Source organism: Mauremys reevesii, linkage group 1 (assembly GCF_016161935.1).
Source record: "Mauremys reevesii isolate NIE-2019 linkage group 1, ASM1616193v1, whole genome shotgun sequence".
In the NCBI taxonomy this organism is placed as follows: domain Eukaryota; kingdom Metazoa; phylum Chordata; order Testudines; family Geoemydidae; genus Mauremys; species Mauremys reevesii.
The window spans coordinates 125,617,723-125,632,548 of NC_052623.1; the positions used below are offsets into that span (position 1 = coordinate 125,617,723).

At 42.2% G+C, this 14,826-nt stretch overlaps 1 protein-coding gene across 4 annotated transcripts in view; it reads right to left on the reverse strand.

Moving 5' to 3' along the window:
- The window catches only part of HERC2 (HECT and RLD domain containing E3 ubiquitin protein ligase 2), a 201,145-nt gene that overhangs the window by 74,449 nt on the left and 111,870 nt on the right, over positions 1-14,826 (reverse strand). For all 4 annotated transcript variants that reach the window (XM_039525659.1, XM_039525664.1, XM_039525678.1 and 1 more), the window contains 10 exons: positions 14,607-14,705; positions 14,341-14,509; positions 13,644-13,769; positions 8,214-8,322; positions 7,805-7,944; positions 3,007-3,197; positions 2,563-2,668; positions 2,304-2,395; positions 1,492-1,667; positions 753-864 (listed from right to left, as the gene is read on the reverse strand). In XM_039525659.1, the coding sequence (XP_039381593.1) occupies positions 753-864; positions 1,492-1,667; positions 2,304-2,395; positions 2,563-2,668; positions 3,007-3,197; positions 7,805-7,944; positions 8,214-8,322; positions 13,644-13,769; positions 14,341-14,509; positions 14,607-14,705 (1,320 nt within the window). The remainder of the gene's footprint in view (positions 1-752; positions 865-1,491; positions 1,668-2,303; positions 2,396-2,562; positions 2,669-3,006; positions 3,198-7,804; positions 7,945-8,213; positions 8,323-13,643; positions 13,770-14,340; positions 14,510-14,606; positions 14,706-14,826) is intronic.

The following is a 14,826-nucleotide window of genomic DNA, read 5'->3' on the forward strand; positions in this document are numbered from 1 at the left end:
TTGTTATTAACTGCTTACTTTGGAATGGACAGAGAATATAATACTTTTGTAGATTTTTACAATCCTATATGAACCTCTGCAAACAAACAAGTAGATCAATTTTCAAAGTAATGACATCTTTAAAGGATTAAATAGGTTACACATTTCTCACGTTAAATCATACTGCAGACTCCTCAAAAAAACCCAACAGGTGTGTAAAGGGAGAACGTGAGTGCCAGCTTGAGAAGATGCACTTACTTGAAACTTCCCCTCAAATAATTTTTCTCATTAAAATGGATTATACTAGTAAGGGTCAGTAATTCATTTTCTTTCTTTGGATCACTGAACCAGCACCACTGTCAAATTGTGAGTTTCCTGGTGTAGAAATAATTTGTACTGACCTACAAACTAAGCATCTCTGCAACAATCATTTCTACGGTACACGATTGCAAGTTATTGACTACTACGATCTTTCAGAGTTAAAAGCATAATCTTCTACCCTTTGAAAGCTGGAGTTTAAAGTGAGAAGTCACCTGCTTCAAGAAGGCAGCTCCTAAAAATCAAACTGGAACTGAAAATGTAATTTTAAGAGCCAATTTCTCAATCTGCCAGTGACAGACATTTGAATGCTTTTTTAGCCCTGGAAAGTCATTATGTCTAGTCCTGGAGGGGTTTGATAATGGACCTTAAAAACTTTGAATTCAGTGTCTGGTTTATGAACTTTGTCAGAGATTTTGTGTTTTACACAAACACTTTTTCAACAAAGACGATACCTTAGAACCCTTTAGTCCTCCCAACTGATCTTTGTCATTCAGTCCCCAAACAAAAACTTTGGTTCTTATAGTAGCTGCTGATTCCAGCCCTGCCATCTTCTTCCTGACAAGACTGGGTACATTGAGAAAAATAGAAAAATGTCAGCTCCACAGCCTATATACTGTGACATTTGATAAAATATAAAACACAGGTCAAGGTTTAACAATCTGTTTTACATTTTGAAATGTAAATATCCTCTCTTTGTGAAATTAAACTCAGTGTAGCTTCAGAGTTGTGATTTTCTGAGACCACTATGTTAACTTTATATCTGCTATAAAAGAAATGTTTTAATAGTTTGCACAGTGAAAGTCCTTTAAAAGTGCAAGAGACCAACAGAACTGCAGGATTCTACATTGTATATTGGACATATCATACAGTTAAAGCCACTACTCTGAAACTACTCATAAATGGAGTTTTAGCTGTTTTTAACAAATCAAAGCATTTTTCAGCATGAGGCGGCAAAATAAAAAACTATGAAAAAATTGTTATCACTGGATAGGAAAGTATCACATAGGAAAGACAAAAGGTATACATCAACTAATGTCTTAATTGTAAAACTTGTTGAAACTAGAGCCTGGGTGTTTTCTTTTCTCTAGTACACAATAAAATAATCCAGTCATTTGAGTTGCACAGCCAGTGCTGACATTCTTCTAGTTTAAGGTTAAGATAGCAAGTTTATTTTTTCTTCCAGTTCCCTACCTCCCAGTATTGGCTTTATCATCATCCTCTTCCTCATTATCAGAAGCAAGGAAAGGGACTGCAGCCAAATCTTCATCCTCTGCCCGGATACGCCCCAGTATGCTGAGACCATGTATTTTGCAATCTATTCCAGAGCTTCTGCACTGCTTTATAGCAATCTCAATATACCTGTGATACTAAAGAAGAAAGAGGTAATTGCAATCTTTCGGGTCTATAAGTTTATGGAACATGGAGGATTTAAGATATTTGCATTGCTGAGTTCCGTCTGTTTTAGAAGTTGATTCTGTAAGATAAATCAAAGGTCCTAGTTTTCTGCCCTATTTAGGTGGCAATTTAATGGATATGGATGTTCTCAGCATGATTGAAGTTTGCTATTAGACTATTTCATTTCTGGGAATGATCTCACCTCCAATCTACCACTAATATTGTGCCCTTCTTGCAGCAACTGGCCACAGTCCAGATTTGTCTCCGGAGGCTGAAGAATAGCCACTCCACTTCTGCCACCCAGCAGATGAGTACTTCCAACCATACCTTTGAAAAAAACCTGGTACATGTATTGTTTGCTTGGTTCTGAGGCATTGGCTTTTAAACTGAAAACCTATAATTTCACTGGTATGTACTCATAAGACTAGTAATTGTACACATGGACAGTGATTATGAAAAAGCCAATGTTGTGGTTAATTATAAGCACCAACATATTGGGAAAACAAAAAATCAAATATAATAATGCAATAACCAAAGTACACATGGACACTTCTTACAGCAAGATACATTTCCAGTTTGACCATCTGAGAGCTTCTCCTCAAACTTACCTCTATACAATCACTAAGAAGAGGCACCGTGGTGTCCGCAGGGTTAATGTTGATTGTCTTTAGCTCTATAAGGTTATTTAAAGAATTCCCACCTGTAGAACATTGAAATAAACTGATTTTAAAGGCCATGTACCAACAACACACTTAAATACTACGCCTATCTGAACACTTTACCAAGTTAAATAATCAATATTTGAGCATTAAAAAAAAGTGTGTTAAAAAAACAACCTACTTTTGAGTACAGTTAAATTTCATGTACCTGAAACCACAACAAGAGAGGGCATGTAGCTGCTGTCTGCAGGATCAACTATCATCTTCAGTCTGTGGACAAGTACATCAGGGAAAATCTCTAAACGAATCCAGTGCTAGAAAATAAGTGGTCACACATTCAATGAAAATCCCCTTGACCACAAAATAAAAATAGTTAACTTACTGTTATTTATCTATATAGCCAGTCCTTTACTATAATTCAGAAGAATTACAAACAATTGAGAAGAATAAATCTTAGCAAACTTAAAAATCATATTTAGAGCAGAACACATACATCTAAATATAAACTTTAGACGAACTGTATTTGTAACATTGAGATGACAGATGATGCATACAAAAACACTACAAGATGCACTACAAGCCTTTAAAAAAAAAAAAAAAACCACTGTGTGCCAGAGTTGGCATAGCATTCAGAAGTATAGCTCAAGCTTGCCTTTCCTTGTGAGCCAGAAGACTGCCAACATTGTTCACTGCCATCAATCAAACGTGAAGCCTGATTCACAGAAGACGACACATTCAAATTCTTAACAATTCGTGACCAGTCATCCAGTAGCATTCCTCGCTGACTACTATGATGTCTCTTCAGCTGTTTTCCAGAACGCCCACAAAATACAGGAGACTGACCTATTTAGTTCAAAAAGTTATACTATAAACCATATATTGTGAAAGAAAATTACATTTTATAAAAAAAAATACTATGACAAGAGCAAACATTCAAATCAGACTTCAAAATACATACATAGTTATCAGATAGACTATTTAGCCCAAAACATATTTGGAAGTGAAGCATGAGGATTTGGTCATGTTACTCCCATTAAAAGGACACAACCTGTAGTGTAGTTCTTTTAAAAAGGAATTAAAAATAGTTTCAAGCACTACACATATCCAAGAGTCCTCATGCCCATTTTTGTGGTAGTCACATTTTCTTTTTTTTTTCCCCCCCGATCTTCTCTGGTGTTGGATGTATGTTGTATGTCTGACTGTCACAAGATGAACCCAACTACAGGCCACTGAGGTGCCAACTTCACCAATGGAAGAAAGGATCTGAGAATCCCCTTCAAAATTCTGGTTGTTGTAGGGTGCATGAAGATTGTACAGTTATCCACTGGAGTATCGAAAGCACTGTCTGCTGCTAAATGAACTCAAAGGGAACTGAACAAAAACCCAAAGACTTATGGGTAAGTAGATACTCTAAGATAGCATTGATTCCGGTGGAGTCCAGATACAAATTGCTTTGATGGGTCCAAGCAGAGAAACGCTTCCATTTAGGTAAGTAACAGATTCTTGTAGACTTCTACTTTGGTTAAGGATGAATTGCACCCTCCTGGAACACAAACCTTCTATCTCCAATGCCCATCCAAATACCAGGCTCTGAACTGAAGCTGTCCTGGACTGGAGTGTGTGGCCTTGCCCCTGTGTTGCATTAGAAGATCTGGCAACATGGGGATGTTCTTGGATGGTCACACTGAGAGCTTTAACAGATCCACGAATCAGAACAGTCTTGGCCAGCTGCGTGCAATCACAACGACTCCAGCTCTGTCTTGGAGGAACTTCTGTATAACCAAAAGAATTGGAGGGAGGCACACTACAAGCGACTCTTCCATAACATCAGATGGGTATCTCCCAATGAGTCTTTGCCCAGGGCTGCTGTGGATCAGTACTGAGGAAGTTTTCTGTTCACCTGTGAGGCAAGAGGGTCCCAGGCTGCCATTCCCCACTGAGCAAAGACATTGTTGAGAACCAAACTGTGAATTAACCATTTGTGACTTGGGTAAAAATGTCTGCTCAGGTAGATTTTGCATCCCTGGTAAGTATGCAACTGATCGGATTATGCAATGTTTGATCCACCAATTCCAGAGGATGACTGCCTCTATGCCAGATGTGGGCAAACTACAGCCCGCAGGCCACATCCAGCCCGCGGGACTGTCCTGCCTGGTCCCTGAGCTCCCGGCTGAGGAGGCTAGCCCCCAGCCCCTCCCCTGCTGTCCCCCCTCCCCTGCAGCCTCAGCTCACTGCACCGCCAGCGCTCTGGGCAGCGAGCTCCTGCCGGGCAGCACGGCGGCATGGTTGGCTCTGGCCAGATGGTGCAGCTTCCAGTTCTGCCGCTCTGAGCGGCATGGTAAGGGGGCGGGGAGTGGGGGGTGTTGGATAAGGAGCAGGGAGTCCAGGGGTGCAGTCAGGGGACAGGGAGCAGTTGGATGGGGCAGAAGTTCCCGGGGAGGAGGCAGTGAACAAGGGGGTTGGATAGGGCGTAGGAGTCCCGGGGCCATGTCAGGGTCGGGGTCTGGATAGGGTCGGGGCAGTAAGGGGACAGGGAGCAGGGGGGATTGGATAAGGGTGGGATCCCAGGGGGGGCAGGGGACAAGGAGCAGGTGGGGGGTTGAATGGGTCGGGAGTTCTGAGGGGGGCAGTCAGAGGGCGGGAAGTGGGAGGGGGCAGGGGCCAGGTTATTTGGGGCGGCATAGCCTTCCCTACCTGGCCCTCCATACAGTTTCACAACCCCGATGTGGCCCTCGGGCCAAAAAATTTGCCCACCCCTACTCTATGCACACAAAGAGAGATCTTGTTCTCCCTTGCTTGTTTATATTAATCACTATTGCCATATTGTCCATCATTATCCAAGCATGTTTGGACTGGATGAGTGGGAGGAAGGCACTGCAGGCCCCACACACTGCCCTGAGTTCTAGTAAGCTGATGTGCATTCTGGCCTCCCAGAATCCAGACACTTTGTGACATATGATTGCCCATGCGCACACCACTACTCAGTGGAAGGCACCAGTAACAATGGTTGCCTCATTTGTTGGTATGAGAAAAGGAATCCCTACCTGAACCTTCTCCGGTTTTGTCCATCAGAGAAGAGAGCTTAATATCTTGGGCATAATTGTGACCTTGTCCTTTATGGTGCTCTTCTCTTGTGAGTACATAGTGGGAAGCCACGCTTGTAGGCATTGAAGATGAAGTCTGTGTCCATGTGTGCATGAAGCCATGTGGCCAAGGAGGGAAAGACAAGTTCCAATTCAGTCCTGTGTCTGATAGTGAGCTGGTGTACAAGAATGCTTGTGACCTAAAAATCTTTCAAGAGGTAGATGTGTTCTTGCTGTAGTCAAGTCTAATGTCACCCCTATGAAGTTTATGCACCCTGTGAAGGACAATGTGGATTTTTCGTAATTGAGGCAGACACTCAGAGAAGATAAAAGACTGAACTGAACACAGGTTGCTCTGTGGATGTGAGAAGACAGTTGTCAAGGCACTGAAAGACTAAATTATTTTCTTCTCATCCAAGCAGCCACCACTGAAAAAAACTTTTGTGAACGCCCTTTGTGCTGTGGCCAGACTGAAGGGGAGAACTCTGAATTGGTCATGGTCAAAAAGGAAATTGAGGAACATCCAGTGGGCTGGGATGGACATCTATAGGAAAAAGTGTCTTTCATGTTGAGAGACACAAGCCATGTGCCCTCCTCTAACAAGGAAATTATTGACACCACAGATATCATGCAGAATTTTACTTACTGGATAAACTTGTTTAAGTGAAGTAGATGGAGAATTGATCTCCATCCTCCATTCCTCTTGGGGATTAAGAAGGAGAACAGAATCCCATGGTGTTGAATTGGAACCTTTCCTATGTCTCCTGTGAGGAGCAGGAAGTTCACTTCCTGTTATAAAATCTCCTTCTGAAAGTGGTCCCTGAAGAGGAACTGAAATGGGGGTTTGTGGGCAGAAGTTACCACCCTGGATAAACTCTAATTAGTTTATTAGTCTGTGGTTAGGGCCTTCCAGTTTTTGGAAAATTGGGTAGGACGACAGCCAAACATCTGAACAGAGGAATGAAAAGGCATAAATAAAGGGACATGGGTCTTGACAGTCCCATCAAAAAAACCTCTTCACCTGGGGGTTAGAGTATGAAGTGGTGGTGGATGTTGCAGAGGCTGGGTTCCTGGGTTTACATATCCTCTGTGTCTTGCATGGTGGCTCCTGAGGATGTTAATGATAAAGGCACAGATGTAGCACCTAAGACCCCACTCAGGCCTCTGATATGGTAGTGGTTTTGGAGCAGCTTCCACTTATCCCTTCTGAAGAATAGTGTACCTTCTCCATCCACACAAAGGATACACAGATGCTGATCCCCTCTATATTATGGTTCTGTATTAGCTCCCATCACCATAGTAACCAACTGCTTCTTAGTAGAGGTACTTTGAAGGCCTCAGGTCACTCTCTCTCAACTGGTTCCCCATAGGAGAACTAGTTCAGGAAAGTCAGATCCCTCTGGGGACCTTGTCTTTTAATGAGTCACCTGTCCTTTCGTGTGCACTGGATATTAGTGATTATCAGCAGAGAATCTGCTTTAGCCACCTCCACATCCACACCAGGCCTGCAAATGTGAAGGAGGGAAAAAATCATGTCATTAAACATTAAGGTCAGGCTGACCTGCGAATCAGAAGGAGAAAGGCAAAGTCAAACGGTTTGAGATCGGACAAACTGGGAGAAAGGGGGAGAAGAAAAATCTAAAAAGAAAAGAACTCATTGTAGATCCCAGTAGTAATATTAATCAGGAACAGAGGAGCTCAGAACTGCTCTGTGTGCCTATTCCTGCTTCAGAAGCAAAGTATTTTAGTGGATTACCAGCTGACTGGTCACTGGGAGGGGTGCCCTTGCTTCTCAGACCTCTGAATAGTCTCCAGACCATGCAGAGGAATAACTTCCATCCATTTTTAAGGTCACAATCTTGTTCTAGAGCAATTAAGGGCTGAGCTGGCATGCTCCTTTTGAAGAGGAACTGCAAAAAACCTAGGTGCACTATCTTTATCTGATGTCATGAAGGAGCTATAGATGTGTTTGGATTGGCAGTGGAGGGCAGTAAGATAAAGTCATTATTTCATTTTATTCCCCCTCTAGTTGCAAACTCAATTCTGACATAACAGAGAGTAACTGTCACTTAACACTACTTTAAATATCATTTAGCACACAAATAAGAGCCATTTAAAAATTTTTACTTGGGATCCTATCAAAATTAATCATGCAGAATTACCCACAGAAAAGCTTAAAGAGGCATTCTGATGCATTCAGTATTGAACTGCAACATAAGGTCCTAATTTGTACTAAACAATTAGTTTCCTAGTAAGCTAGTTACGATATTAAACTTCCTAATGTAATAAAATTAAGCCTAAAAACATGATTTCAAGAGGTATTTAATGCATTTTAAATTGTCAGCAATTTCTAGTTTTGAAATATACCTGGTTCATTTATTCTGCCGAAAGTATGCCGGGTGTTATGCTTTCTGGTTTTGAAACAGGTTTCACAAAAGTCAAAGTCATCACAATTTCTACATTTGAACCTAGGCCCATTGATAGGAAACATCTGACAGCCATCACACCTGATTTTAACAAAGAGACAATTAATATGGTTGATCTAAAAAAATTATAAGATATATTGTATTGTTACACAGATTCTCATGGCACAGAATTTATTGTAACAGCATTCATAAATGAAGACGTTTCTTTATTCCTTCCCTCCACAGTCCCTTCAGCTTGTGGACAAAACTGCACACAGTTTTCTATTATACTTATCTAAGAAATTTCAGTTATAATAGTAAAGTTATATGCCAAGTGGTTCAAGAAATGATAGAAATGAAAACTAACTTACGTGACCCCTGGATGAATGCTGGGGACCAATTCCATTTCTGACAATAAACCAGTCCAGTGAGACTGCTGAGGGAAGTCTACGATGACATCTTTTCCATTGGCACTAAAAGCTGTGACATGCAGAGAGAGAGAGAATTTTGTGAAAATATCTAAAAAATTAATGAGAAGTGGCTATAGTCTAACTAGACAAAATTGCTTTTTATAAGCGATTCCTTCTAGGAGGTTAGCATTTATTTCAGAATGCATCTTTATTCCAATGGAATCATCTCTCTAGTCACAGTAATCAAAAAATAAAAATATCATTTAAATGTTTTGCCAGCTTTTACTTATTTAACATTTGCACTGTGGCCTACCTTTGTTCCTTCATGACATTACTTGAAACAATAGTTGTGTTACCTGTTTTTCCTAATGCACACATTAACTTGCACAGTTTAGGAATTTTATGAGCTTCTCAAAGGAAAGAAACGGCACGACTATGCTTGGAAGGATTAAATTTGTATCAGTAAATATCAGTAAAGGTCAATTTCACTGTACACATACAAACCAGCAAAAAATATTATTTCCATCAATTATCAAAATATACTGATAGGCACAGAAAGAAAAATGCTGCTTGAGAACTTAAGAGTTTGATTTAAGGATATTTACTTTGTATATTTTGACATGATGTTGACAATTTGTGTTTTAATGGTTATAAAACTAACATTTTGAATCTCAAAATCTACTCTCATTAAGTATTTGTCTGATCCTCTCAAAATTTCCCGCAACTGAAAATTTGATAAAAATAGAAAAAAATGCTTAAATTTATAACTTTGCCACAACTGTGAAAATTTAAATAGATAAAATCAAAAAAATCTTAAAAACACTGTTTTTTTAATAATTTCAATGGATATCAAAAACAAATTCTGTCAAGCCACTATTATGATAGTCATATTTTATCCTTTCACATAATCTAACCCTCCTATCTGTTGACTCTTTATCATGTTGTCATCCACTTCTATAGGCAGAAGTTAGACAAGATCTAGCTCCTATTTTCAACTTTTCCCATAACGAGAAGTCTTGCTTAAAGAGAAAAAATATTTCTGGCTCAATATGAAGGAAGTTGTACAGATATTTCTAAATAACTCAAGAACCAGCTGTGACAATATGAGGAATCTATCTATATGCGACTTATAAATTCTGGTTGATATTATGAAATTGTTGTATCATGGAATACCTCTATGTGGATATATAACCTGCCAATTGCTGACAGGGACTCATTAAACTTTAAATGGTTGCTTATTCAGGTGAAAACATCTTAGGAACAATGGGTTGGCTGAAGTTGGGAGAAGGTAGTTCCTCCAACTCCATATGCAGGGAGGAGAGTGGAAAAATCACAAGCAGCAGAACAAAAAGTACTTGTAGATAGGGGGAAAAAGTCAAATGACTCAGACAAAGGAAACTTTGGGAATGAGACCAGGCATGCTTCTGTAACAATGATGTCCTGTTTACCTGTGAAGACCAGCCAAGGTCAGAGAAAGCTAGTTGATGTATGGAGGAACAGAGACTCCATGGATTCTGAAGAAAAGCCATGAGCTGCAGGAGAGGGACCCCGGACACCCCAGAGGGCTCTGCCCAAGTCCAAAGAAATGGAAGTTACTTACCTGGAACTGGAGGTTCTTTGCAATACATGGTCCCTATCTGTATTCCATTGCGGGTACACATGCGCACCATGTGCCTGAGTCTAGAATTTTCTGCAATTAGCATCCATTGTCCCGTATGTGTGTCGTAGTTCTCCTCATTCTCCCAACCAAAGCCATAAAGGGCAGTGTGGGCCAATGCCTCTCCAGTTTCGCGTATTTACCACAATTCAAACAATCTGCAGCGGAGAGTCGGTAGCCGAGTACAGATAGGGACCACACATCTTGAAGAAACTCCAGTTACAGTGGAGCAACCTCCACTACTTCAAGAGATGGTCCCTTATGTGTGTTCAACACATGGGAGATTAACAAGCAGTAGACAGACAGGAGGTAGGTGAAAGGATGCAAGTGATAGCTGACTGTAGTACCACTCACTGGACCAGAGCATAATGTCTCGTGAAAGTATGCAAAGAGCTCCAAGTAGATGCTCTTCATATCTTTAGGAGTGGTACATCTCTCAGAGATGCAATCAAAGTAGCTTGCCCTCTAGTAGAATGAGCCCTCAACCTACTCCTGGGGGAATTCTGTGCCATTGCGCATGCAGAATTTGCGAAGAAATTAATGTTTTTTGCACAGAATTTCCTTTTCCTCCCACAGAAATGGGCTGACGAGTTGCTGGCTGCCAGTAGGGGTTGTTGGACCCGGCAGAACCCAGCTTGAAATTAGAAGCCACTGCTAGGAGGAGGGGGAGAAGGAGCTGGAGGGTTCCCAGCAGGAGCGGTTCTCAGCATGCCCTGAAGGAAAGAGGCAGAGTGCAGGAATCTCCGTCAAGCCTAGGACATAGCATCAGGCTCTCTCTCCCTCTGGATCCCTGGGCTCTAGATGGGAGAGGGTGCAAGTGTCTGGGCTCTGGAGAGGAGCAGCAGCTGGGGTCTGGGGGGGGAGGGGGAGGTGGTGCGGGTGTCTGGGCTAGGGGGTGCCCTGCAGCTGGGTTCTGGGGGCAGAGGGTGTAGATATCTGGCCCCCCTGCTGGGCACTGGGGGGCGGGGATAGAGAAACAGGAAATGGATTATCAAAGGGGTTTCCTTAACTCTCTACTGGAGGAATTTTGTCTCTGTATGGTTACAGACAGTTGCTGATAGGTATTTTGAAATAAATTACCAAAATAATTGAAACTGGCGTGATTATATAGTGTTATTTTGACAAATAAAATATGCGGAATTTTTAATGGGGGGGGGGGGCAGAATTCCCCTAGGAGTACCTCAACCTCTCCGGAGGGGGAATACAAGCTAGCTGGTAATAGATTAATACAACCTGAGATTCATTCTGAAGTCTCTGCATCAGTATAGCTTGACCCCTTGATCGCTCTACTATGGACACAAATAGTTTAGGTGTTTTTCGAACATTCTTTGTTCTTTGTAGATAAAAGGTCAAAGTCCTCTGGACATCCAGAGATGCAGCCATCTCTCTTCATCTGAGGCATGCGGTTTTGGAAAAAATACTGGTAAGTGATTAGCCTGACTGACATGAAACTCGTAAACTACTTGAGGAATGAATTTAGAGTGGAGTCATAACAAGACCTTTTCTTCATAGAAGGTAGTATTTGGTGAGTCAGCCATGGGTGCTTCCAGCTCACTGACTCTACTGGTTGACATTACAGCTATTAGAAAGGCCACCTTCATGAACAGATAAATCATAAAGCATGTGATTAAGAGGCTTAAAGGGAGGTTTAGTGAGAAACGACAGATCAAAACTGAGGTCCCAGTCAGATGTGAACTTCACCAATGGTGGAAAGCATCTGAGAATGCCCTTCAGAAATCTAGTTGTGTCAGGATGAGTCAACGTTGTATCCACTGGAGGATGGAAAGCACAGATAACTGCTAAATGCACTTGCAGAAAACTGATTGTGAAACCCTAAGACTGAAAAGATAAGTACATACTCTAAGTTAGCAGGGCAACAAGAGGAGCTGAGCCCAAGAGGAGAAAAACTTCCATTTTGCTAGAATTCCAGTATGCATTATGGAATCCCACAGGGTCCAAATGCCTTGTGCGTTCACCCAGGAGGAAGGTGTAGCTAACGATGGTTGCCTCAAGAGTCAGTGTGAAGAAAGGGATCCCTACCCGAACCTTCTTTGATTTTTGCATTAGACAAGAGTCTAAAACCCTGAGTGGAATTGGAACTTTGCCATTTATGTTGCCCTTCTTTGATGAATACATGGAGAGAAACCTGTCTGGTAGGCAACAAAGATTAAGCCTGGCAAATGGTGTTGTGTGTGTGCATGAGGCGAAGTGGCCAAGGAGGGAAAGAAATTCTGATTGATGTTCTGGGTCTGAAAGTGACTTGATGTCAGAGCACTCGGGGCCTGAAACCTCTTGCTGTGCTCGAGTACAATATCTCATGGGTGTCAATGTGAATTTTTCACGATTGATCCAGACACCTGCAGAAGGCTGAGCAGAACACTGCTTACCCACTGGACTTTCTCATAGGAATTGCCCGTCAGATGCCAGTCGTTCCACACCCTCATGAATTCTGGCGGGGAAAAGAGCAGCAGGTGCTGCAATTGGCAGAAATATGAGCCTCACCCAGGCAATTGAGGCAACATTGATATTCATCAATCACCAAAAAGGAGCGAGGGCAGGAAATACAGTTTTTGAATCTCAGGACCCTGGACATAATTCAAGAGCTCTCAGGGGAAAAAGCTGCCAAGAAGAAAACGTGGGAAAGCACTATCTAACTATACTATGCTGGACTATATTATAAAGACTACTAAAACTACAAAAACCTAATTATATACAATATTTTACAGCAATGACACAGTATAAAAAAGAGAGCCAAAGACACCAAAGATTCTGACTCAAACAATAAAGTAGTAAGAAGGAACTGGAAATGCATTGGCCTGCACCACCTTTTATGCCCTCTGTTTAGAGCACAAGGAGAGCTACATTGCATGTGCGAGCCAACAGATGCTGGTTGCAAAAAAATTCTGGACTCAGGCACATGGCGCGCATGTGCATCCCACGTGTGGAATACACACAGGGACCATCACTCAAAGAACTCTGAAGTAGATGAAGAAACAGATAGGAAAATGTGTATAACTGTGTTTATTATTTAGTCTAGAGCTCTGTATTGCTCATGAGGCTAAGTAAAGAGTAATGATGTTTAGAATCCTGTGCAAAATCTACCTGTGTACGTGTCTGTTGGCTTTCACTGTCACATGCCCATGAAGAGTTAAATTGTAAACCCTGAGCACCTATATGACATGAGTTCTGGCTGTGTGTTCTAAAGCTCTGAGGAGTCAGCACGGGTCCCAAGGGCTAGGTAGTTGGACTACAGGATCTCGTTTCTCAGAAGAGGTGCTAGACAAAGGATCTGCACCTTCAGAGAGCGTGCCTTCAGACCCCAGCCAGGGGCAAGTGCCTTGACTCTGTTCAGGCTCAAGAGGCTTCAAGAGCGCACAGGTCCTACTGAGGTGGTCTCCAAACAACAGCCTAGTGAGTGTCCACAGCTGGGGAAGCTCTACTAGAGCTGGATGTGACACCACCACACACCAGTTCTAATGTGTAAAAGCACCTTTGAGAAAGCAGATCAAAGTATTAACAAAAAGGGGACAGAAGAGCATTTGTATTTCCAGCTTACACTGGACAACAACAAAAAGTCTCTACAGTCTCTTTAATCATTATACAGTCTTCCGCAGGGCAATATCAGCTGCTGCTGTGCCAAAAGTTTCTCTTCCTTTCATTTTATAAAGCAAGAATAATATTCATATAGTTTAAAATGTGCAATTTTTTTTCCCATTTTTGGAAGTCTACATTACCTTTTACAACCCCCACGCTCCTATGAGTAACAGATCCCCATTTGTATTTAGGTGTCGTAACTGAGGTTTTCACATGCACTTTGTCGCCAATCTTAATGTGAGAAGGAGAACTCTGTGGTGGGAATCCTATAAGTTTAAAAAATAAGCACGTTATTTTTTAAGCTTGCATTCTCCTTTGACATACTGTACAGATACTTACTAGACCAGTGGTCCTCAAACTGTGGGACACACCCTCCAAATGTTCGGGGGGTGGGGGGGAAAGGGGTTGACATACAGTGGGCCCAGGCCAGCCCCTATGGGGGCTGGGGAAGGAGTGCCACCAGCCCTGCTCTGCTGTCAGACCAGCTCAGACCCCAGCCGCAGTTCCATTTCACCCCCAGCCCAGCTCCATCCCCAGCCACAACTTCACTACAGCCCCAGCCAAAACCCAGCTCCGGCCCCAGCCACAGCTCCACCCCACCCCTTGCTCTGCCCCCATTCCCTCTCTGCCCCCAGGCCAGTGTTGCCTCTAGCCCCAGCTCCTTCCCATACCCAGTTCTGCTCCTCACTCCACCTTCAGCCCAAGCTGCTTTGCTGAGCCAACTGTGCAGTAATGGAGCGAGGGCATGGACAGATTCCATTGCTGGTAAGGGGAGGCGCAACAGGAAAAGTTTGGGCACCACGGTACTAAACAGCAGTTAATGAATATTCAACTCACCTATAAGCTCAACGTGGATATATCTGACCCAATAAGTGCCACCCTTTTGTTGCCAATCACATTGCACATTGAGGTCATGTAGTCCATCTCGATCCAATTTAATAACTTTACCTACATCTCCTTCACAAACTTCCTCATAGGTCCTGCAGCATCTAACCATCATCCCCACCTAGACAAAACAAGATCATAAAATCTCATAAAGCCTGCAGTTAAAGGAGCGTTTAGGGAAAAGTAACATTCCACACAGCTTTCACCACCATGCTTACCTGAATGTTCTCTCGTATATACACAGCATAATCATCATTACTTAAGAAATCAGCTCGTTTCTTGTATGTTTGGCTCTCTGTAACAACAGCACCACTAGACTGTAAAAGAACACATGCAACAAAAAGAAGGAAGCTTTAAAAGAGTGTAGCTGCTTTCAGTGGAGAGAAATAAGCACATTGCAGGGACAGTGAAGATAAAGAACACGGAAACAGGATAACT